This window comes from Acanthaster planci, linkage group LG06, assembly GCF_054643075.1.
Source record: "Acanthaster planci isolate LZ-2023a linkage group LG06, COTS_SCS, whole genome shotgun sequence".
Taxonomy (NCBI): domain Eukaryota; kingdom Metazoa; phylum Echinodermata; class Asteroidea; order Valvatida; family Acanthasteridae; genus Acanthaster; species Acanthaster planci.
The window spans coordinates 452,389-478,473 of NC_141782.1; the positions used below are offsets into that span (position 1 = coordinate 452,389).

The 26,085-nt window shown below is 42.2% G+C and overlaps 2 protein-coding genes across 5 annotated transcripts; one reads left to right on the forward strand and one right to left on the reverse strand.

Moving 5' to 3' along the window:
- Positions 1-64: 64 nt before the first annotated feature.
- Positions 65-25,952, forward strand: psmg4 (proteasome assembly chaperone 4). 4 transcript variants are annotated; one of them, XR_015425630.1, is made up of 6 exons: positions 65-214; positions 1,428-1,531; positions 1,854-2,068; positions 2,240-2,315; positions 2,736-2,954; positions 25,814-25,952. XR_015425630.1 is itself a non-coding variant. In XM_087137949.1 (5 exons), the coding sequence occupies exons 3-5, from the start codon at positions 1,868-1,870 to the stop codon at positions 2,858-2,860; spliced, it is 402 nt and encodes a 133-aa protein (XP_086994075.1). In that variant the 5' UTR covers positions 65-214; positions 1,428-1,531; positions 1,854-1,867; the 3' UTR covers positions 2,861-5,066. The 4 variants fall into 4 exon arrangements, 3 of the variants coding, with proteins under 3 accessions (XP_086994075.1, XP_022082214.2, XP_086994076.1); XM_087137949.1 differs by lacking the exon at positions 25,814-25,952 and having other exon boundaries at positions 2,736-5,066; XM_087137950.1 differs by lacking the exons at positions 65-214; positions 25,814-25,952 and adding an exon at positions 279-460 and having other exon boundaries at positions 2,736-5,066.
- On the reverse strand, positions 3,778-9,187 carry LOC110974719 (uncharacterized). Its single transcript, XM_022226521.2, has 5 exons — positions 8,816-9,187; positions 7,105-7,247; positions 6,514-6,736; positions 6,039-6,173; positions 3,778-5,031 (listed from the first exon to the last, which is right to left on the reverse strand). Exons 1-5 carry the CDS (start codon positions 8,901-8,903, stop codon positions 4,115-4,117), a joined length of 1,506 nt encoding a protein of 501 aa, XP_022082213.2. The 5' UTR covers positions 8,904-9,187; the 3' UTR covers positions 3,778-4,114.
- Positions 25,953-26,085: the final 133 nt, after the last annotated feature.

Consider the following 26,085-nt stretch of genomic DNA (forward strand, 5'->3'; position numbering starts at 1 on the left):
TTTTTACGGTCCCTAAGAATGGCGCCCTCTAGCAACTAATATCGTTAAGTTGAGCATGTACATGTAGTTCATATCCACTTACATTTTGCAACAAGTATACGCAACTACATTGTTATCAACTATTTGCAGGAGATCAAGAACTCTAAGATGGCTGCGCCCATGTGCTTTTGCTGTCTGTAGGCCGGCTGTCGTTTGAGTTCTCCACATGTCACAGGTTTGTCTGTCAAGTTTGTAACCAAACTGATCATTTGTGGAATTAACGTGTCCCTGTAGCTGCATACTTGTGGCTGGAAAATTCGGTGCACTTCACTTCAAAACTTTTAAAATTCTCCGACGAACATGGTTCACGCGTGATGCCTACATAATAGACTGCGTGCCATAGGCTCGCCTCAGCATGATGTCATGAGTTCGTACAATTGTACTTGTGCTGTGGCAAGTTGTTGTTATAGTGATACAAAATGTTAGTTGATGAATAGTTTGGGCAAGAGTTCCATGATTGATAGCATAGACCTAGGTGATAGGCCCATGCCATAGGACATGACGGATGCTAGTAATCTAATTATTCCCTACTGTGATCTATTAGCCGTCAGAAAGCAAAAACATGTCCAGTAAAGTTCAGTTTAGGAGGGATAAAAACCAAGTCATCCACTTAGAAAGCACTTAGAATTGTTCAAACCAGTCCCATAGGGTCTGTTGCACAGGGTGTCAAGTGGCGTCTGTATATTGGAACTCTTTCCATAGGTTGTACTTTCTAATGTGTTTTCTTCCCAGGAAGAATTCCAAACATGGATACCATTTATTTTGCCTGTCTGTACTCTGTAGTGTAGACTGTCGTTATATATGCAAGAGAATCACTAACTTTGCACATTTTGCAGGAAATATATTGAGCATAATTCACTAAGAACACATTCATATATTTTGTGCACGGTGTGTCAAGGGATGTTCATAAAATGACATGAATGAGCTCTGACACTAGAATGTTATTTCAGAGCACCACATTATTGTCAAGTGTCAAAAGCGCCACCATGCGTACTTTTCAAACCTGTTCACCCAATGTCTTACCCCCTTAACCTCCACCCCTTCCTTGCCCCTAACCTCCCTAAAAAGGGCAGAGACCCCTTTTTAACCCAAACCTTCCCCAACCACACAGAATTAAAGTCCCAAGTGGGTGTTTAACTTTGTGTGAATGGGGAAGCTTAGGGCCAGCAACCCTTGGGGGGTTATGGTTAAACTTGCTGGTGTATGTGTCATTCATTTGTGACATTCATAAATCCTGAAGGTCCAATTCAGAATTCTTCCCAAGAAGGGTTTTACATGTGCCTGTATGTGCAGCTGTTGACAATGATTAAAAATTGCTTTCTTTTGTCGGCCTGTCGAGGTAAAATCTTACGGTTAAAAGAATCTTGCGGTCGTGCTTTTACTTTTAGTGTCGACAAGCGTCAGCACACACAAGAAGCGTCAACAAAGCGTAAACAACTTGAAAAATATCCTCCGGAGGTTTCAAAGCGGTTAGATCATATTTTGCAGACAGGTCAGTACCATCTGCCACTTTGTAAGAGAAACAGCAATTTCTCTTCAGACTCACGCAGGAAAACAAAAATTTTCGCAGTATGTATGGGGGCCGTCCACGTGAAAATAAGATGGCGGCCAGTTTGGCTGCTCGAGCAGAGCTGACTTTGTTGCTCAAATTTCCTCACTCAAATATCATTTTAGATAAATTTGATATATTGTATATGATTTGAAGAAGCCTAATTAATATTATATAAAAAAAAATTTGTACAAATATGCTTGAATAACTCGATGACTCTTATTGATGCTAAATAGCATGACCTGAGTGTATTTATCCCATGCAGATTCTCACTTCAAGATGTCTTCAAAGCAAAGCCTCTCTACTGGTGCCTCTGAGGAACCAGCACGGTCAAGACTATCTGTCCATAATTTCACTGAGACGATATGTGAACAGTCCATTTACTTTCACGTTCTTTGCCTGAAAGACAGCTTCCTGCTATGGATTGGGCAGCAACCAGCAAATATGTCCAATCTAGCCGTTGCTCTCAGCACAAAGGTTGTAAGTACATGTACTTATTTCCAATTCGGTTTGGTAACGTTTATGGTCATCAGTGCTAAAAGTGAATTAAAGCAAACATAGGCAGAGAGACTGAATAACAAGAGATCAGAATGTGTCTGGAGCGAGTCTGGGAAAAACTGATGATTGTTTCTCAACGCGGTTCTTGTATAGGATAGCATTCCCAGTGCATCATTGTTAATGGGAGAGATGACAGATCCGGTATCAACTACATTAGCACAGAAACTTGGTAAGTCAGTCATCAATTAGTCAGTTATAAGCATAAATGTCATTTGAAACCAAAGTAGCCCAACTCCAATTCCAAACTACCCAACCCAATTCAATTTGCTCCTCTTTTCTGAATATATCATCCACATGCTGCTTTCCTTTTTCACCACACCTGGCCGTTGGGCTCTCCAAAGTCGGACAGTCGATCTGGTCTCATTTGTGAAGTTCATCTTGTTCAAGGCTTGGGCTGTTGGGCCCTGCAACGATGCCCTAGTGTGTGTTTTCAATGTATTGAAGAATCTCTTTGTCAGGTGTTTTCAGGGTAGAGAATCAAACAAACCACAGGTCGGACCAGGGGTATTTGTGGGAGGGGAAAGGATTAGAGTTGGGTATTTGACGGCATGTCATCGCTCACAAGACAGGTGGCACATTTTTCTTGCAGCTAAACTGACAGGGAAGCAGGTGTTTGTGAGCTGTGACCTTCCACAAGACAGGATGCTACTGCCTCTAGTGGAAACAAGAATCATCAATGAACTCAAGGCCGTCCCCGACAAGTTCTACTTCTGATCATGGATTCCTTCTTATTGTGGACCTTAAGTTGGACGATAGCCTAGGATTGACTCTATGGATGGCCCAAGGGGTAGACAGAGCCAAGAAGGAGGTGGGTGAACGAGTATTCTACGACTAGTCTACTTGTTTGGAAGATATGTCCAGCCCATAAAAGTGGTAGGCCTCTGTTGGTTGGGGTTTGCCATGTCTTCAATTAGGATGTAAGATTGTATTGACACGACTGTCATGGCTGTCAAAGTCAGTCAGCTCTGATTCCTTAAAGATTTCTCACTTCTGTGTTCATGGATTCTGCAATTTCCATTTGAATCTTTCCTTTGCGATATTCCCTTTGGAAACTATTTCCTTTTGTAATAGTCATCGTTGTTAGTTTGACACAGTTGAAGACATTTAAAGCCACTGCGATAACCAGCTAGCTAGGCTTACATGTATGCAGACAGTCCATTGGCCATGTTCCCAAGTTTGTTTGTCCTTGGAGCGTGTTCATTGTAAATGCGGTGAACAAGGATGAAGTCCCTTCCACCTGTAGTCCATTTGGTCTGCATAACTTGGCCTGCATAAATTGTTTATTACCTGATACAGAATGGACTTGACATGCACTTGGCAGGGGTGGATCCAGGATTTTCGGAGGGGGGGGTGTATTTGTTTGTACGGGGAGGCGGTAATACATTTAGTTTTCACCGTTGAAGCCATTCGATCTCTTTGTTTTGTCTTTAACCACATGCAAAATAAGACCCCTACATGGTTAATACTTTTTGGGAGGTCTTCCAACCTTAAGATGAACGCCCCTTTATTAAACAAAATTGGCACCGAGCAGGGTGACGATTATGACACCATCCCCACCTCTGGATCCACACCTGCTTTAAGGAGCTTAAGTCAGGAAGTATTTTTAATAAAGACATTTGGAGGCCTTCAACTAGTTGTATCCTGGGAGATTGATTGTCTAAGAACTCACTGAAATCTCCAGGCCTTTATTAACTACCTAGACGTCACACACACACAGTTTGCCTCCAGATCCGACTGACAGCCCAGCATTTCTGTTCTACGCTGCAGGATCTGTAGGAATCATAAATAGCTGAAACTTCAACAAAGTCAAGTTTTATCGATGGCTGTCCCATATAAAAGTTTGTTTTGAGAGTCTTTTTTTTCTGACTTCTTCCTATATATTCAGTAACTCCATACAATTATCATATAAATGACCTTGATTTCACCTTTGTGTAAATTTTCATGAGAGCTGTTTACTGTGGTAGTTTCTCAAACATCCTCCTCGTGAGGAGCTTCGTCATCGCTCGTTTCACTGTCTCTGTCACTCGTCCGAGTCAGGTCTTCCTCATCAGAGAAACTGGTGTCACTCTTCAAGCTCAGTGTGAGTTTGGACTCATAGCTTTGGAGGTCCGGGTACTTGGGGTTCTTTTTCAGGATGGAGCCACGTCCCTTCGTGGATGCATCAGGTGCAGAGGAATCGTTTGACGAACCCTCGCCGTCGCCATGGAACACAAACTTGACCTTTGACGTGCGCCTGTCCAAGGTGCTCTCCCCAGTGTTTAGGAGAAAACCGACCTGCGACCTTTTGACCTGCTTTGTGGGGTCTGTGATTGCAATTGAAGTCGTAGGCAATGGCAAGCGACTGATGTCGCTGGTAGAACTTTGGATTTTCTGTACACTGAATCGTCCAATGTTGACCCTATCTGGGATTTTTGCTGCCTTTTCACTTTTCTGTTCATCCTCATCAGCAACACCGTGACTGTTTTCATCAATCTCAGGTGCTTTGCATGGAATGCCCTCCTTGCTAGGAACGTCCCTCACAATAAATCTTCCCACAGTCTTGTGCACATTATTGTTCTTATACGGGGGCCCTTCCATCCTCTGTTCTCCCTCCCTGTCGAACCCATTTCCTATCTGTGCATAGTTGCTTAGATCGGAAGTTTCTTCATCAGGCATGTTCGCATTGGCAGTCTGTCTGACAGGGTCAATTGCATCATCAAATCTGTGTTCCATCAATGAAGCTTGCTCCCCCTGGGATGGTTTAGATCGCCGCCACTTCTTCCATAGGTAAGCAGAGCTTTGCCAGAGTACAGCCCCCAGGGATAGGACAGAAAATGTAACTCCCAAGATGCTGAATAGAGTCCTGGTAAGGTTCAGATCATAGGTGGATAGGGTTCCAGTCTCATCTGAGTTGAAAATAATAAAACTAGTGCTGATCAGATTGGTTGTTATGTAACACTTTATTTCCCTTGTTTTGGGCCATAATAATTTATTGCCTTTGAACTAGTGATGAACAGACTAATGAGGGCTCACTTTGCTTATTCAATTCTGATCATTGTTGCTAACAGGCTGGTAGCAATATTTTTTATTGCACAGTTGTCTTGAAATAAACGATATACTTTCCTCTGGGAAACTTGAGTAATTGTCAGTCTTGAGGGGAGACTAGTCTTCAAGACTAGGGCATGTTGGATCAAGGACCATAGTTATCCATGGTTCAACTAACTCTGATTGAATTTGTATTCCAAATATGCACTGATTTCTCCTCTCTAAAATGTTTCCCAGGGAGATGGTTATTTTCTTTTTAATTTATTTGTTTTAGAACTTCTCTTGGAGTGGAGATGAATGACTAAAACGGGTATTGGGTTATGGAGTTAGTGGGCTATTGTACTTAAATTGGCAGATCGTGTCGCCAGAGTCACTTCAACATTAGCAATATTACATCCTGCAAAGATGCAATCAGCATCTGGACCTCTCTCAGTTCCCACGAAACTGGGATTTCTGACATCGAAAATCCAGATGTCTAAAACTTGGTCACACGGAATATTTCCGGGGTTTATTGAAAGTTCAGGAAACATTGATAGTATACAAATGAACAACAAAAGATATTGCTGGGAAGTTTCACACACGCAAAGCACCAGAAACACTTCTCATTAGTGATCCTAGAAAAGCTTTTTGAAGCCAACGTTCATATAAATGACATTGTATTAAATACAGAAGTTAGATCTAAATTTGTGGTGAATAATTTTACACTATGGTCATTGCAATCTTTAGCACATCGTAGTACGTAGTACATGTTAATCTCTGCGCGTGTCGTACGCTGTTTGCGCGTCCTCCGACCTATAGATCTCCGCAATGAGCGAATGCTGTACGATTCCACCGTAGTACGCCTTGCGTGTGACCGATTTTATTTTACCTTTGCACGTGTCGTACGGTGTCTGAGCCTCGTCCGATCCATCTCGGCAGTGATCCACTGAGTCGCATCTCAGTCGGGAAGAAATACAGTCTCCGCTGATGCAGTGGAACATCCCAGGCTCGGTGCATGGTATCCCTAGTGGGTTAATAATTCATCCAAAGTGCCATGAATTTTGTCTTAAGATGCTAGGCCCGTAGGTGGGCCCTGTTGATTATCATTGGGAAGTTAAGGGGTTAACAAAGGTTTTTATTTCACAGTGCAACAGCAGGGGTCCTGCAGTATAAGGGCATTTTTATGGAAATCTGTGTTTCAAAAAGTAGGAGTTTGTTTGGGGAATGGAGGTTAGTTTTAGAGGGATTCCACTTTATTTACTTTTCAGAGAGGAGACGGCGGGGTGCACTGCTCCTTTGAGCCGTTCTCAGTTCTATAGGTTTGCATGGTTTGAAAAAAGGCTGATAAATTAAATCCGTCAAACCTTGGTAAATTGCTGTGAAAACCATTCGGAAACCTCTTCCGCGTTGGGTGCCGCCAGATTTGAACTTGAGCTCCAGCCACGCCTGCGTTGACGTTACGTCTTGTGGAGGGTCCCGCCCACAAAATACACGCCCTCCTCGTGTTCCATGGATTAAGGCTGTACCGCGAACTTCCAAGAAATTCATTGTGCAGGGTTTCTCGGACGTAATGTCGAGCTCCATAAACTGTTGAGGGCAAACAGACTAAAATGTCAGCTGTTTTTACAACGGGGCCTGTTTGTTGCCCAGAATTCTACTTGAGCTAACAGACATATTGTAAAACGGAATCGTTTGTCTGTTGAATTATACATGTATATCCCATTATTTCGGTATCCAAGTGATGCAGAGTGCTCTAATTGCTTGTAACGTCAATCTGAACTTGCTCTGATGCCAGGCAGTACGGGGAGAATTTTTCCCTTTGAAAGTATTTTGGTGAGTAAATTTACGCATTTTCTGTTCAAAGTTATTTTGGGCATTGTCCATGCAATTGAGCCAGAGGTACTCCAAACTTCATCGCTTCTGTCACGAAAGAATCCTTCCTCAGTGGTATTCACCTTTAGCCGGATTTTCTGACGGCTGTCTGGAGCGAGTAGTGTCAGCGAACACTCTGTTTTGGGTTGATAGTAAAGCGACGTCTGAGAAAAGATGATATCGCCGTGTGATTGCACTGTTTGTCCGCATCGAGACTGCATATATACTGGGGAAGAAGGAGAGAAATCAATCAGTAACGGCCAGCATTGTGATTGTAAAACTCAGTTACTGGCTGAAAGTAATGGTGAAGAAAATCTGTACGTTTGTGTGTTAGTTATGAAATGCACAATAGACGCAGAGTGTGAAAAAATGACTACATTATGGGTTGATGGATGTGTGAATTATGGGTGGGACATTCTAAGGTTTGGGATGAATCACCCGAATCGTTAATATCTGTCCAAATTGGTATTTTTTATTGGACGGACATATTTGTAGCTTTCAAGTGCTTTATCAAACAGAGCCAAATTGTCAACGAAAAGACAACCCCGTACTTCCGAAGTACTCCAGCTCAGAAAGTAGTTACAATTTGCCCAGTAGTCAATCATTGACGAGCGATACGGTTATTTACGCCAACAAACTTCCAAAGGTCACCAGGTCTGCTCGGTGTGCTTGTCACTCGCGTAAACTAGCTGCCTGCTTATCAATCGTGATTTTTCTTCCCTGTGTTACTGCCACTAAGATGGCTGTAGGATCAAAATGTCGGAATGTTCGCCGTGATGGTACATCCAAAATGAGGCAATCTTGCCTAGTTTTATAACTAGGCGATTGTGGTGTAGGGACTGAAATGTTCACGCAGAACACGAACGCTTTTAATTTATAGACACGTGATGTTCAGGAGAATATAAGAACTATTTGTGAGGCATGTGTCAGGTTAGGTTTGTAGAAGAAGAAAACGCAACATTACAGGTGTGTTTGCAAAGCTGTGGAATATGGAAACTAGAGGAACTTGAAACAGAATGAAAACCGGCTTCAAAGTAAGGCGAATGTCTTAGTCGGGTACAAAATCCGGCATGATTTACGAACCTTGTTCTGGTGATCGTGAAAAAAGCAAGGTTGTTACGTAGGCTGACTTTGATCAAAGTAAAAAATCTATCAGGTGTTTTTTTTTTCGCACGAGGTTGAGACTTGATACTGAGGAACTAATCCAGCTGTCAGATTGCGCATATTCATTGATGGCAGCTAGATTCTTCCTTATTTGTTTCCCCTGCTGTCAAGCCTGAGAGTTGTTACAATGATGCACGATAACCAGGCAATATTTACACAGTTTGTCCAACCTCGTCGCCATGGCGTTCAGATGATACGCTACCACAATCTGTGCTCATACCCGCCGCTGGATCATAATGCAAACCGAATAATTTTTATGTTACCATATAGGCCTATATATCGTGGCAATCAGGAGACTCCCCTGCACATCTTCTATAGGTAAAAAGAAACGGCAGCAAGATGAGCCGCCTCTTTTTACTTAAGACCCCGCCCCGTTATGGGATCTGCGCCAGCTATACAGAGATACATGTGTCTACATGTATGTACCTTTGACCTGTTCCACTTTCAGAACTCTTCAGTCACCGCTTTCATGTTATCTAATTTATGTAAAGCCTAAATAGAGTTGATCAGCGACCAACGAAAAAATGGGAAGGTTACTAAAGGATTCTGAGATCTGGGTTGTGTCCAAAGTTTGTCGCAACACGCCACCGGATCAACAGGTAGAGCAAGCGAGATTGACGGTTCACCTACCGATCGCCTTGCACCCCAGGGTGACTGTGAACACGACCACAGTCAGCAACAAGAATGGCACGCGGCACCACGCCCAGTCACACATCATGCCGTCATCTTAGGGCCGTAACAAACTTTTATAGTCTCCTATAAACTCGGGGCAGATCAATACAAACAGCCGAAAATGTGCACCATTTCGAAGAATGACTGTTTTATTTTCCACATGTTGCACAATGCTGGTTCACTGTGCTTGGGCGAGAAACGTGTCCGTTATATTAGCAGGGTGAGTGACTCAGCGGTGGACTTCGACATCTGATAAGGCCACACAGAGGATGCTCCTATTTCCAACACAATAGATTACTCGCCGCAAACAAGTCCACAAGCTGTCGGATCCGAAATGCTGTCAGCAAATTAATACTTTAAATACCGCCCTCATTGACATTCTTACACGTCTGCAAAGAGGGCAAGTGCTTTGTATATCCAAAAAAGACACAATTCCGGTCCGTGTTTAGAACATTTAACAAGCTGCGGTCTACCACGGGCCATTATGTTTGAGTACGAAGAACCCGCTACATGGGCGATTCCCCACCCTTCGCCCCTTTCCGGTAGGTGAACGCGCTGCCGAAAAGCTCTTGTCCTGTTTACGACACTTTACATCTGAAGAGTTTGAAGAACCCCCAACATGGCCAAATCCCCGCCCTTCCCCCTCCATTAGGTGAACACACGCTGCTTGGAGCTCGTTACTTTGACTTGTTACGACACCCAGTTATCGAAATGTTAAGGATTATGCTGTTGGCATTCCGAAGAATGGTCACGGTGTAGCCTAAGATTCTATATTGCAAGTGAAAAGAAGCACGAGTGATCATGCTTCTTGCAAGATGGAAAATGAACGGTGGTTCAAGAGTCGATCATCACACCCCATACAAGGTGCAACATTGGATTCCCTATGTGTTGCATCATTCACACCAACATTAAACGAAAGTTTCGAGGGGGTTTGCACCGTGCAGCGTGATTGCGTGCGGGTCGAGTATTGATATTATGAAAGTCGATATGCAGGTATCGTATTACACGCCTTTCCGTACCAGCCTAATGAGATACCTGGCCTGGTGTAGGTTGGTAGAGACGCACATCCTCAGACAGGCTTGTGATATAACAGGAAAGACACCCCTGTTCAAATCACGCTTTGAACGTGATGGCAAGTATTTTCAATTCCACAGTATTTTTGACGCGGCTTGTTGACTGGTAATGGTTCCTCTGTGAGACGTGACGTAAACTCTCCACCAATCACAGCAAAGAATGTTGCGAGTGGTTGTGCGACACGAAAGACTTCTCGTAACCAGTCTTTTAGATTCGGTTGTGTTCACCCGTGTAAAAATGAAACATTGTTGGTTACACTTCTCATTTCAAATGAATAAAGCTTGCAACTTTTACTGCACAGTTTTGTTTCATGGGGTCAGTCGGTACAGCCACCTTTTACGCATGTGGCTCTGAAAAGTGGTGGTGCCCCTGAACTCGTCATATAATATATACTTCATATTGAAGTCTTCCATGCGTCATGGTTTCCAGACTAAAATCTTCGACAGTGTTCATAATCTATCCACTGTGTCTTTTCGGGTGTCGTTATGGCTATATATATATCTCGGGCCCGGCTGTTACATCTTTGGAGAAGAGATCTGAAGAAACAACATTTGAGAATGATGACTTTGATAATCTCATTCGTCCTCGAAGGTGACAGCTGGGGGTCCTTGATAAATGCAAGCAATTAACAATTTTGCCAGGGCATCTTGTGGACAATTTAACACTTCTCACGAAGCGCGGACAATCCCATTAAAAAGGATACGCAACATGACGTGTGTACCTGTCCAGTCCTTTAGATAGTCGCATAAAAACAGCGACCCCTACCAGAAACATTTAACCGACCGATGGTGGAAACAAATATGGACTGGTGTACTGTAACCTGATATGGGTGTAATTGAAATATGAGCTTCCTGTTGACGAAGGATGCGCATGCCAACCGAGGAAGGTCATCAGTTTTAGACATGATCTCTAGAACGTGGTTATGGAAATATCAGAAAGTGCAAATCAGTTCGAATAGTTAATTGATTCTGCAGGCATGTGTGCCATTATATGAACTTAATACAGAAATCAGTTGAATATTATAAGTGTGATTAACGTGGAAACAAGCGGCTTGAAAATCGAGAAAATTCGATGTTGAGGTTGATCTTGATGCTGAATTGTTTAAATTGGAATTGTCGGATTTCAGGTTAGCATTTTGTACAAAAATCGCCCAAAGAAAATCGACATTTGAAAAACTGAAACCTTTTCAACTACAACATCACTGTTGTTATCGCTGCTGTCGCTAACCGCCAGTTTTGTTTTAAACTTTATCCTTTCCTTTATTTTTGAATGGATACGGAAGATGAAGCGCTGTTTGATTCCAAGGGAATGCTGGGTAAGTGAGAGTACCTCGAGAGTATTCTGCTCTGGAATTCTCGTCGAGGAGTGTTTGAGGTGACAAAATCACCTGAAGCAAGCAGAACATCCTCTGCAAAAAATTGGTCGGTGGAAATGATCAAATTGGGCAGCTTCTGTGTGCGGGTTGCCATGCCAGCAGTGCGATTATAGTAACGTCTAGATAGGTACTGTAGCAGACATGGCTCCTTGACTTATAAACCATGCCGGTTTGAAGTGTACTTTTTTCCATTTCCTTCATAAACAGATATTGTTTTACAATGTAATTTGTCGCTCCAATACCATCGTGACCTCGATGGTGTGCAAGTGACGCGGACGGCTGTTGCCAAAGGGGAAATGACGGGCGTCAGCAAAGCAGTTCCGTGAAGAAATGTCCCGTCCTTGATGACCCCAATGACCCAGGATCTCATCCAATCACGTGGCATCTGTAGTTTGCTCTATGGAAACAAACAACCCCCTGGCACTACTTCGAACTCTTCTCAAAACTGGGCTGCATTTTAAAAGTCTTTACTTTGACTTTGCATGGGAGTCTGGTATCAAGCTTGCCCGATCCGAACACCAACTTCAGGCATTTTTTCTTAAGTGCATACCTCCGTAGACTTGCAATACAAGAGGTATTGGTTGTCTTGGAAATGTGCCATGATGGAGAATTTTTTTTCCAATTTGAACATTAAGGGAGATACTTCGGTTTTTCGGGTCAATGTTACAAGCAACTTTAAAGTGATTTTCTAACAAAAACAGAAGTTGTCTTTATACACAATGCGAATTTAGATCCTCCAGAAAACTTTCTGAAAACAAATTGCCAGGAGTGCTGAAAATATCTTTGCCCTTTGGTTGTTTATTCGTCATTTTTGGCCCTGAATTTGAGCCCTGGATACATTGTTGTTGTCGTCTGTTTTCTTCTCTTGTTGTGAAGGCATTGTTTTGCACAAGTTCGTGCGTACCCGGCGTCACTGCAGGAAATGATTGGTTGATAGCGAATAGTCTCATAGTTCCCTTGTGCACCAGCCAATGCGTGCTATTCCGGATTGCGGTCAACGTGCACTTTCTCCAAAGTCAGAGGGTGTCCAATTCTTGGTGTAAATACTAGCGATTGAACATTTTAAGGAACTTCATCAATAAAAAATCATTTCCCTTTCTGACTCTGCGTTTTGGTCTGTTAGCTTATGAGTTGAGCATGTATTGGTTGTGTTAGATAACATCGTGGTGTGCCCGGCAGAAGGGCGTCAGCGCTTAGGCCCTTCTGCCGGGCAACCGACGACATTATTCATGGCTTGGCGCTAATGACGGTACTGGCTTTCCCTCTCTCTTTCATCCTGTAACCCGGGAGGACATCGATAGCAAATAGATCACTAGGTAAATCGATAGGTCATGCAGAAAACTGGATGTTTGAAACACCGGCATTTCACCCACAGTGTACCAATAATCAATCGATTTTTAATTACCAGTAACGTAGGCAAAATGTATTAAACGTGAAGTCAAAATGTTACTCATTTCCGCGGGCGGTGTTTTTTTTGGCGGAACGGTTTCAAACGCCATGTAAACCGTTTTTTCCAGGTAAGCGCTGTTAATTTTTCTAAACACAACCCGTTGCTGTAAATAAACATCTGGGGAATTGATTGTGTGTCGGTTCCGTCGCTCATTGCATTGCACGAGGACAAAAACAAAAAGAATTTTTTTTTAATTCTGAACTAAGAGCAGCTGATTCTGCTGACGTTTTCTGTTTGTCCTGGATGGTTCTAATCGCTCAGGTTTTTTTTCACACTTCCTTCCTCTTCGCCTTCATATTCTTGGCTCACACCGATCCCAGTACATGGCTGCCAATCTCTACCAACAGACTTGTCGGTTCACGTCACATGTTGGAATTCCTTACACGTCTGTTTCTGTCTTCAGACTCTTAATGTAGTTCCCCTATCGCAGAAAATAATCAAAAGTGCCACTCATCTCCATTGTTCTCACACTGCAAAAAAATGGGATGTTAAATTTAACACCCGCGGTGTTGTCAGTAGATTACACCAATACTTTACACTGTTGTTAAATATTTTGGTGTTATTTGGTGTTACTTTTAACACCCTCCAGCGCATTGTAACACCTATAGGTGTGCAAAGTAACACCAGCGGTGTTAAAGTAACACCCTATGGTATGGTCATCTGACACTAGAGTCTTTGCAGTGCATGTGCAATGCCCCTATATGTCTAGAGCTACAAACTTGACAACCAGTCATCAAGTATTACTACGCACAGTTGATGTCATAGTGGACGTCATTTGAGACAATAAATTTCATATTGCCATTTCCAGCCGATATTTCTGTATTTTTTTGAAATGTCCTTTTCTGGCATTGTTACATCATCGGGTTGATAAGTTTCATTAAATCTTGCGTCAAAACGATTCATCCAATAGTTTTTTTATCGCAGAGCCCTCTGACACATAAGACATTTTTCATGTGGAAAAGCATTTGAACAATATTTCTAGCATACAACAGAATTTTCAAACAGAAAGATGCGTTCAATCCCAGCTAATGTCAGCGTTAACGTTACCGAGCGATATGAAGTTGGCCAGATTTTTGAAGTTACTTAATCGACCACAGTGTTTACAAATTGCTTTTTTGCATTTCCGGTATCCTTTGGCGCTTGTAAACACTTCCCAAATGCACTGTTGAATTAATCAAGGAAGACTGAAAGAAGTCCATGTCGAGATACGGTTGTATTTGCGCATGAAGGTGACGGCCCTCCTCAGATTTGTGAATAGAAGATACCCCCCAAAAAACCCAACTGTTATTTGTAGCATTTCAAATGGTAAGAAAACCCTTTTATATTATCAAAATTCCGAGAACTTCACGCACGAAAGCATTTAATCACGGGCTCTTTCGGCTGGCGGTTTGATGACTGAATACCTTGGCCCAAAGAAGGAAGACAATTCGAATTAGTGGTTGATTTGTTGCAGCGGTGCGTCGCTTGGTTTCGGTCATCCGCCGAAATCCTCGCTCGGTATACAGGGAGTCTCGACGGGCGGAGACATAATTTAGATGGATGAATTCTCTGTCGAAGTCCAATGTAACACACGGAACGTCTCTTGATTGTCTCAATGAGACTCAAGCCGAGTGGCAGGTCTACGCTTCCGTAGTCGAGAATTGTGTGGTTTGCAGCCAGTTACGCATCGCGGGGTTTGATCAGAGTGATGGTTGTGGGTATTAGGAAGGGGGTGTCTTCCCTAAATCATTTCAGAGTAATTGTGGCCATGAGCATTTTATTTGCCGGGAAGAGAGAAAAAAAATGAAACATGAAACGAGGAGTTGACGGAAAGGTGGATGAATTTCACTAGAAGACCTAAAACGTTGCGGGAATGCTACGATTACTTTTCCCCAAATTTATTAACGAAGATCGACAGCATCCATAAAAATGATGAAGTCGTTTATTGAAGTTGGATGTCGCGAGAAAAGAATAATTGCACTTTCCAGGAAAGGCGAATAAGAGTTTCCCGTATTTGGTGGATGGCCGTAATAGTCACGACGAGATCGTCTCACTCTCACCAAAGTAATAATCAACGCGGGCATAATGCGTGGAATCGGCAGGCGTGTTTGTCCAATCCCGCCATCTCTCGCGGGTGCTCGTATAAAGGTCTAGGCCTTCGTTGAGTCCGTGTGATCTGTGATAGAAAAACACATGTCAAGCAAGGCTCCTCTATGAGGTACAGCATTACAGAGAACCATTTGTTTATTTGTTAATAGGTCCAATAAATCATCTGTGTAATTGAAATGTTTGGTGCTGTGAGTTTACAACGAGCTTAACGAAGATGGGTTGCGTTGTTGCAACTCATCAGTATGAACTATAAAGAGTAAACCAACTTAAAAGGGGTACTTTTGAACGTGACTGTGTGTAGCAACGCGGGGCATCCGTTGCGATACAATGATTGAACGTTCGTTCTCAAATGGACTCATCCATCGTGGAGTATGCGCTGGAGTGTTCGCATGACAAGAAACGAAGCCACAGCCGATGTGAATCAGGTATCAGCCTCTCTTTGCGGCTTCCCCGAGAGGCGGCATTTGTTCCAGTATAGATACAGCTTTCCCGTGGACTTCACAGTGAGGACTCCCTCTATCCGGAAATCGGATGAAGTGGTAAGTTCAGTCTCCAATTTTAAGGTCTAGAAGTCGACTCTCGACGTGGCCGGCTTGTGTTTTAATTTTGCCGCAAATTTGGCCTAACGTTGGCAAGTCGTTTATTGGAGGAACTGAAAATGAGAACCGGGTGTTTGTTTATACAGTTTTTCTGTCGGAGGGAAGGTATTCTAACACAGTTGCAAGTGTAAAAATAAGTCGGACGTATGCATAAAATTCGTTGAGTAGGTTAATTTTGGGAAATGAAATACAGTCTGATTGGTGAGTTCAAGTGTTCATGCGTGCCCCAAGACAAATAAGATACAACATAAGCACATCACAGACTCGGACTAATTTGCCTTTAGAACTAAATACATGTGTTTGTATTGCAGTTCATCGGTGCCAACATTTATGGTCATCTTCAACGAAGGATTTGTGGTTCCAGAATTCTTTCTTTATTGTCTTGAAAAGTGTCCAGCCGAGATATGCCCATGATTCGTGATCTTTCCTGCAACTGGAAAATCCCGAAGCGATTCGTCAAAATGCATTTTGGAACTCATAAAGATTCCGTCTACTCGTTGTGACTTGTAAAGCGAGGTACATGGTCTGACGGGTATAGCTTTCATTTCAGTGTCTTGTTAATTCCAAACCTGGATGTCGGTCGCTGTTTTTGCCGCTAGTGGTAATAATGATGACCTTGTCTGTAAAAGGAAATCATTGTAACAAGTAAATCATGGCAAGTTTACAAGAACAGATCTCTTCGGAAGTTATGTAAAGAATCAGTTCTTGGAAGAAATTAGGGATGCATTAGCACCTGCTAGCCCTTCCCATGAATCATTTGAGGACAAAAGAGATAGGCCTAGTTATGGTGTGCGGCTACCTTCAACCGTACCGTCTTTGTTCCCTTCATACGGACCCTCTTCATAATCTCGACCTTGGCATGAAAGCGATTTACCGGTGGCTCAAGACGTGAGCTAAGTCACTAATTGCCGACCCGCTGTAAAATCTCCACCCCAATTCTACTTGATCTTTTGGCACATTCAACCTTCCATAAACGTCCCGCTAATTAGCCTCATCCGGCATGAGACGCGCTAGGTGACTAACACAGTCGTGTACCCACTGACCCCTTTGGGGTAGTTATTCTGGAATCTTTTCTAAGACGAGCATAATCGTGCGTCCTGGCACGCGACGACAGCAGAAGGTACATCTGTCCCTTAAATAAACTATCTAGACAAAAGTGTTTCAGTAGTCTGTAATGATAAAAATGGCTCTTCATGTGAAACATGTGTGTACTTGAACTCGTTCCTGAACAACATTTCCATCTCTGAATTCATGTACAATGTCGCTGTCAAAAGGGGAAGGCTGCAACATTGCGTTTTTAAAAAACCTTGTCTCGTTAACGTTCCGACATCCCATTTTGTTTGATCTTGCATGAGTCTTACATTTGGGATCACAATGTTACGATTTACCACCATTTCTCCGATGGTAGAGATTAGGAAAGGACCGGTACTCAATAAGAAGTTCTTCCACCTCTTTTTGAGGAATTGTCAGCATGTGTCGTTGATGGCACAAATATTGTCAAGTAGAAATGCATTATAATTAGGTTTGTGCCATGTCATGATAGAAATTTAAACGTGCTGGTCGAGCTCCTTGAAATTCGACACAGAAACACCCTAACCCAAAATATCATAGCAGACTTCCAGATCTCGTGATTCTACACGACTCAACTTGTGTGGGTTCAATTTTTTTCAGCAAGTAGGTAGAGCAGGGTGATGATTGCGTAACTAACACCCTACCCATTCCGTTTGGTAAAAACAAGGCATTGATAGCCATTTTCCTGTGCTGTAACATTTCACCATGACGGTATTTTGGTGATGAATCACCTGGTCTCATTTTTATTTTTAGCACTCATAATTTCAGATTCTGTAATGAATACCCCTTCCCTTCATTGCTTTTCCTGTTCTATATATAGCTCTATAACAAGGACTTTGCTGGCGTGGCAAATGCACGCCTTTTTATTAGTGGAATTCGTTATTAGTGTGGAGTTGCAAAAAATGTGATTTGATGGCAATTTAATATGTAGCTACAATGAATTGTTCTTAGACACAAGTTTTCTGCAATTTTGTATACTGTTCTTCAGTGTGTGAAATTTCTTTTCCGTTCATACTAATGTGGTAAATTTAAACTAAAGTCATGCTTTCCTGGACACCTGAGGGCGCTGTTGCTGTGATGTCATCCAGGAAAGACAGTTCAGTCCGTAGGTGTTTCTGTTCAAACTGTGAACCTCAAATTTACTTACTGAAAACATTTCTGAGAGAGGGATTGATGCTTTGTTATTGCTATGCACATAAAAAAGAAGTAATTAGCGAAGAGGTCAAAATTTACAGTCCAGCAAAATCTACATAAATGCAACACTTTTTTGTGTAACATTGAGGCTTTCTTTCTAGGATGACATCACAGTTTTGCTCATGAATGTGGAAATACTCAGCATAAAAACCAAAGGCAGAAAAATTACCATTTGAAAAAATCGAAAATAAGTTTGACCGAGATACAAAAGTGTAGTTTGAAAGTTTGTATTAAAACAAATGGATTGCAGCAACCCTTTAACACCATGCAAAAAAAATTATTGTTACCATTCCAGAAAACTTCAGCGCCAGTGTGAACAAAAGACTGACGCTTCTGTTATTGTCATTAACTGTTTAAATATAGATCTGCCCATCAACAGGGTTGGCCACGTGACTGGTAGAAAAACATGGCGTCGCTAGACATTATTTCAGGAACTACCAGACTGGTCAAGGCCCGGGGATTTCGGGGACCCTAGGCTTGTCTTTGTTGAGCTAACTATTGTGAAATCACGAGGTCTTCCAAAATTACGAAATATGTAAACAAGTTCGAAGATGTTATGTTCATTTTCATCATTCGTGACCTTATAAATCACGTACTGCCAGGAAAAAAGTCATCTCTCCTATTTTTAAACACAATCATAGAAACAGCTGTGAAATAAAGATGCGTAGGCCCCTATTTCCTGGTTTTCCGTCTTAGGTTTAATATTGGGGGAAATCTGAATTGGCAACAAAGGCAGAGTTGGACCACGTTCGTCTCGGGTGTACATTCGCTAAAATTCGAGTCAAAGATCTCTTGCAACTAACGTTGCAACTCCTTGTGATTTCATCAGGCCCTCGGCCTGTTTGTTCGTGTACCTCTCTCATTGTCTGGCCGTGAAGAGAGTACATCTGGTTACACAACCCTCCAAAACCACGAACACCTCTACTCACCTTGGAAGATGTCATAGTTTGATTAAGAGAAATGATTTCGTCAATTTCTGGTATATTGCCCAACACTTTTGAGGGTTGTTTTGATATTAGACATGCTTTTATTTGTCATTCTGGGCAATAACAAACGGTCTTCGGACGATTGATGAAGGTCAGTCTTTGAATTTCCGATGGCCATGACGCTAACTAGCCAAGTTATGAAATGTTCCCTGAAGCCGTTTTGAAAGCTCTCAGTTTATGTAATTAGCACTGATCCCATCAAATTTCTTAATTTAGATGTTGCCTTGAATTTGCCCATACTGAACGTCAGTTTCACGTTTCTTAGCAAATCTGGTATTCACATAATCTGATATGAATAATACTTAATTCTATGGTTGTTGAAAACTTTAAACAGTCTATGCGAATTCTGACCAGCAATGAACGACTACATAATAATGTGAATTTCTGACGATGAGTTTTAACTCCGTAATTATGGAATTCATGCATGCGGCATGCCTGTGATTTTTTTCTCAAAACAAAGGAAAGCTTATAGTTCAGTATGATTCTGCGAGCTTGCATTTTTTTACCCCACACAAGATTAGTTCCCTCTTTCACTCACAATTATATGACTGTGTGCAATATTTGGCCTATAAAAAAAGTATAATCGTCGCTGGCTATAGGCACTTGTCGATGACGTCATTAGAACTATGGAAACTGTCGCCCCATGGCAGTTAAACGACGCTGATTCCCGAATTTAGTATACGTTATCTAATTGGAGAACCCGTGCTTTTGTTCTCAAAGGCCGTTAAAAACTGAGAGAAAAACTGGACACTCGTTTATGGTATCCTTCATTGTCGTTCCAAACAATGTTTAACTTGCCGTTTTCCCTGCCACGACTATTGACACAAAATACATGTAGTTCTCGATCAAGCGGAACATTTTGATGACCACGTACCCCTTGTTTCTTACACCATGCATTCGGCCTTTTTTTTCGATCTTATTACACTTATTTGTGGGGCACACTCGGATCATGTAGATTTATGGTATCCAAGTGATATTTAAGAGTCTTTCAAGGAAATGACAGTCGAGCAGTCCTTTACAGCAAGGTCGTTGGGACTTCATGAGTTACTGTTGAATAACAGGAACCTTGCAAGGACGAAGCAAGAACTAGCTGGGGCTGTTGACATACTTTTTGAGGAAAGGAAAGGAAAGAGACCAAAAATCGCCTTTCTCTTATAAAGAATAAGTTTTTCTCATTTGGGACCCTGCCCCGCTTCCCTTATCCCCCCGTCTGGTATTTTTAGGATTATTTTTAGGATAAGAAACAAAGAATACAAAGTTATCTCTTAATTATGAGCAGGATGTTAAAATAACAGTGTACATTGTATGTTATTTTTTTGCTCGGTTATCCGCCTTGAGCATAAGCACCCCCTCATCGGTTGAAAAGAGCCACGCTGGTCGGAAGTGTTAGGTTTGTTGGTAGCGACGCGTACGCAACGCCTGCATTTCATAGTCGTTTGTGAAACAGCGAAGTGAGGTTCCTACCAAAGGAGCCTCCGTTGCTGGAAAAAGTGCAGCCTCTCTTGGTCCAGCTCGAGACCAAAGCCCGAGAAATGTACCTCATCACTGTAGAATTTTCTGAACTTCTATCGTCGGTTGTAAATGAATGTCTGCAAATCACATTTATGTTACTTGTCTAAATGACAGTTAAAACAGTTATACTGTCACTTAGTATTTTTGTCGAAACTCCACTGCATTTTATTTAATGAACATTAAAGGCGCCGGCATCTGCCAAGCAAGAGGCTCGAGGTGCATATTACAAAATACAATTAAAATTTAAAATGAACTGAAATTTGAATCCGACAAAACCAGTGAAAGCAAATAAATACCAACTCATTCAACACTAAAACGTGCGTAAAACGTTGCCCAGCAATTCAGCAGTTAGATAAAATCGATTTGTTTTGAGCTTCGCTTCCAAACCCGGCTAGTATGCCTTGGTTGTCAACGCCATGATGTATTGTCTCCAAAGTACAGGCTAATGCTCCGACATTGTAAGGCTGACGTTATCATTTTGGACAAGTTTGCATTTTTCTTCACGCCTTTTTCGATCGGTCTTCAAACACAGTCTCCCGGAATGTCACGTCCAAACGCCATTTGTTTATGAAAAATTGTTCCGGGTCGCTTGCTTATTAGAATTTAAGAAATTCTCACTCCCGGCGCCAGGGTGTGAACTTTTCCGAGAGTGACGTTTTGCCTTAACCTTGCAAACATCTCCTTCTTCACGCACTGCACTGGAGATTGAAAGGCTCGTACTGGGAAATTATTTACGGATCACCCTGATTTCGGGACGGAAGTTGGACATGTCATTCGAATCAATAATTTGTAGTTAGTCATGATCATGATGCTCGTGGGAGTCTGTTGTCTTCCAAACCCGTGACGCTGGGTAGATGACGAGGCACGCGTACGGTAGCTCATATTTCGAGTACTTTAACCAGATAATCTACCTTATTTTACGATGTCACCGAAGCTTTTGCAGTCTCAGACAAGACAGACAACTGAGAATGGATGGTTTTCACGAGACGGGCATTATTTTTAGGTCAAGCAATCCATACACCGTTCTTGGTTTACATCTTAGTAAAGGGTGTTTTACTTGCCGTCGTCACCACAATATAACATTCTTATTCAGTTTATTTTGGTTTGGTCAATGTTTATATCCTTGACCCTGTCTTGTGACAAGAATTTATACGTACGGACCTCTCAAATGAAATTGAATAATTGTCTTATGAGCCAATATGCTGGATTTGAATGTGGTATCTTGGAGCTCGGGATACGGTTGAATGAACTAATTAACTGGCCTCAAGCAGGGCTAAATAATCGCCAGATGTAATTGTTTAGTTATCGACGGATCGTTTAAACGTCTTGTGGCAGATCTTGAGATCGCGTTGTTAACGATTTGGTGGTACTGAGGTTATACCTAGTCAATGAACTTATGCAAAGTTCATTTATACTGTTCAATTAGTTTTTATAGCAGTTGGGTATTTAGGATGAATTAATTAGCATCGGAGACAATACTGTAGGTTCACTGACCGTTGATCCAGCTCAAACGGCCAAGCATTCTCGGAATTGTGACATACAAACGCTACCACTTTTAATCAATTACTCTAACAGTCAATGCATTTTTAGCAGGTGTAATAGTTAATGAAAAATAAACCATAGCAGAAAAAACACCTTGTTTCTCAACCTGTTTAACACACCTCTCGTGAATGCCTGAGTCTGTTTCGCAGAACTAGGCACGGGTGTGCATGGGGTTAAATGGAAACCCGGTTGTAGAGAAGGTAAGAGCCTCAAGGTGACAAAAAATCTTACTGATATTCCTCTTGCCAAAAAATGGTTGAACGTAATGTAATCGCAAGTTAAGTCAAACTGATTGCGTAGTTCGTAACCGGTCAGCAATTGTCAGTTTGTTTAAAAAAAAATAATGGCACCAAAATTATTCAAAGATAGCAACACTTTTCCAACTGTGCTGATAATTTGTTTAAAAAGTACAACGATTCCGCGTTCGGTCGATGTCTTCGAAGAACATACCCTCAGCACCACAAAACTGGAGGAAAGATTTATTTTTCTTGGCTGAGTACAAAGAATGCCGTTCGATGTTCCAAGAATAAATCCATCCGTCATCATTTCCCTCCTTGTTATCTCCTCAAAGCTTCCCTATCGCATTTTCAGCATCCGTATGACAATCCTCAACATCTGGGGACTCCGGCTGTCCTCGACATTCGATACTGATAGAGCCCAGCAAAGCAGAATTCACGGTATTTTCCCGACCGCGACTTGATTCTGTCTTTCTTTTTTTTCGATTCCTTTCAATTCGACTAATCGGAGGCTGTGTTTAAAGAATCGTGAGCTGCCAGCAGTTGTGAGTCAAGTTTGCCTGCAGCTGCTCTCTCTAGCTCTCCGTGAAGGAACTTCATTTTGGCTCCGCGAATTTGGTATAAGAACTATCGTGGGAAATTGGAATGTCAACATCTGTTATTAAGGGGGGTATTGGTTTCAAAGTTCCGTCAAACGTACATCTTCAAGAATTTCTGGAACAAATCAGGTTACTAAAATATTTTATTTACGGAGAGTCGGAAGAAAAAAGTCAAGTCCACTTCATAGTGATGAGCACATTGCAGGCAGTGTATTGTATAAACCATGTAACCTTCCATCTTGCTACAATGTGGACAAACGGTGAGTTATTTTTAGGAGTCTGATAGTACCTGTCACAACTAGTTCCATAAACGACGTTGCTTATTGGTTCATGATATTTCGGCACAGCAGAGTATGGATTTAACAGAGATTAATTTCTCAACTCTTCCAGATCGACTAACCAGCGTATATGCTTGCCACTATCCCACAAGCACCAACTCCATCTGTTCTGTATAAGCATTGGGATGAACCTGGCCGATATCTTGACTTAAGCTTAACTCAATTACAGCTGTCTCCATGCTGGATTCCACGAAGTTCATTATATCAGGAATGCCATCCTAAATTATCTTTAAAATCCATTCCATGCTTTTGAGTGTGTTTGAAAAAGCGCCCCCCAAATTTTTCTGTGACCTGGAATACAATTATCAGAAAAACCTTGACCATTTCCAAAATTCATATAGGCCTAGTGCCTTTCATGAAGCCTTGCTAAACGCAAGAACGACGGCTAAATTCTTCGAAGTCTCATTGGCTTAACTTTTTTAAATTGGCGACCCTGGGTCAATAACTCCTGTTAACAGACAAGGATTTTATGTACATGTACATTGATCATTACGTGCACCAAATAACCTGCCTTTCCTGCACAAAATAAAATTTTTTCGGGACACAGCTGTCCACCGTCAACTATGCCTTCTAATTCGATGGTTACAAGGGTGAAAAACATTCCCAATTTCGCTCAATATCTTGATTGTCCGAGTGGTGCACCCTTTAACCTCGATCATGATGTCCGGGCATAAACCCTTTTTCTGCGTCAGCTGATTCATCTGAGTTCCCGCCTTTTTTGTAGAAGGATACACGGAAGCATCTTGATCTGAAAATCGAGGTATGCATCTGTCTTACTTGTCCTCCCTTGGCGCGTTTCCAATAACGTACCGAGAGTGCAGGAAGATTGACCTATATCAGCGTCGCATCCACTTTTCGTATCAGCTGTTCTGTCCATCGTTCCTCATGAGGCACGCCGCCCCGTCCTCTTGACGTATTTCAGTGATGCGTTGCCAAGGTGACGCATCCTCGGCTCCCTGATCCACTTAGCCATGTTTCTTCCAATAGATGGCGAGGTTTCTTGACCCCGATTTCATGGGAAAAGACATAAGGGGGTACAGGATTGAGGTTCGTCAAACCAAGAGGAAATGATCGACTTTGGGTCCCTCTATAAATAAATGGTTTACTGGGTTGAAAATTCATGTTTGGGCCAAATTTGGGCAAGAGTGCAGTCTAGTGTTTTGTTTTTTTCTTTTTTTGGCAACATTGATACGCGACAACTGAGCTGAAATCGTCCGTTCTTGTCAATTACTCTTTGCCACATCATCGATATTTTCCGGGCAGGCTTCCTTTACCTTATCCGCTCTAACCGGTCCCGACGATGCAATTTAGAGAATCATGCACATGTACTTCCATTTGGGGACATCTGCTCTTGTGGGATGCAGCTGGAGGTCTTCCAAGAAAAAAAATGCAGAGTGACGACAAATTCTACAATTATCTCCTGGGCCAAGATACATTACACTCATTGTGTCATTCATCTTGTGCTGTGCACGTCAAGTTCATCGAACTTACACTCAGATTGTAGAAACATTTTGGTGGCGTCCTTTCGTCGAGTCATTTTTCTTCGAAGAGCCTGCTACCGCAATAATCCAAGAAGTTACACCTTTGCTTGTTTTGCTGCGAGTTCTTGCCGTTTTACAAAGTAATACAGTGCGAGCTTTCCAGAAACATCCTGGTCCTTACATCCAGCTGACAGCTGGTATTCAAGTTTACATTGTTAACAAATTGAAATGGGTGGAAACGGATTGAAACTTGGTGACGATATCGTTGGTTAAGTGCGCGGTCGTTCACTCCTCCAACTATCAAGAAAGCTGGTGTGTTTATAAATACCTGGTTCGAAGGCTGTCTTTGATAAAGGTTGGATGGTGACTTGCTTGGAAGATAGAGGCCTTGCATTGTAGCCATGTTGAAGGGCAGTTTTTTGTTCCACAGGGAAACCTCCTTTGTGCATACCCTGTGGAACAAAAGCACTGGCCTACAAGATGGCGGCCATGCAAAGCCTGTATAGGTAGCTGACAAAGTGCCCTGTTTGAGCAAACTGATGGGTCCATCGTTAGTTCAAGGAGCTGAAAAGCAAACGGTTCAAGTACTTGGACCAATTCGGCAGAGGAACAGAAACACTTAAGATGTTCTTAAATGATACCACCATTAGTTTGACTTCATTCACACAGCCTCCTAAGCAGGTAATGTTCATTACATCATTGAGCGAAAGTCAGTCGAACGATATTGAGTACAGGTAACTTGCAAGTCATCCAATTAGTGACCGGCAAATCTTTTGTGCACTGTGCATAAATAAACCAATTATAGTTATACACCCTCAACTATTTCACGGCTGGGGGATTTTCATTGGTCAGTGGCGTCCAAACCTGTCCGAACATGTTTCGCAATGATTGGTCATTGTCTAAAGCGTTTGGCTGTCGACAGAGGTTAAAATAGATATGACATCATGTGTACTTCAACTATGGAGCGCAACCCTAAATTTCTTGTTGCGACACCAAACCAAACTTTGTTTTGATCAAAACAATGCCGTCCATTTGTCCCGTTTGTAAACACCCTGACGTTGTTAATCTTCTCAATTTCCACTACTTACTTTGTCAAATCAACTCGCTAAATGAAAATCCTTACTGTTGTTATTAATTAACTTTGGCCCTTCGTGTGAATGCCAGAGCCCTCACTTTCTCGCACGCTCATAAATCTATCATTAGCATTCGGGCCAATAGCAGCAATGACCGCGTTAACACCTCGCATCTGTGAGGCTAATTAAAATCCAATTCACCTCAAAATGTTTCAATGCATAGTTCCAGCAACTAATCCCCAGGGACTAGACTGAAAAAAACTGAGTGACAGGAAAAATACCGCTGCAGCACAACTTGATATGTTTTTCAATTTCTCTTTTGTCTATTCCTTTTTCAGGAAAGCCACTCTGGAGCTCAGCGAGAGTACATTTCCTGTTGATATCACCTAACCGGCGCTTTGACCGCAAGGTCACGATCACTCATCGATCTCAGTTAGCCAATAAGATTTGAACAGGGTGCTGATGATAGGACAGGTGCAGTTTCATCACGTCGTGCAAGAATAGAAAAAGGTTTAAAAGCGTGCTCCCGCTGCACACGAGCTCACACGAACACCGTTGTTCTGTTTGCAAGACTATTACCTGCAAATACTCAGGTCATTTCTGCCTTGTT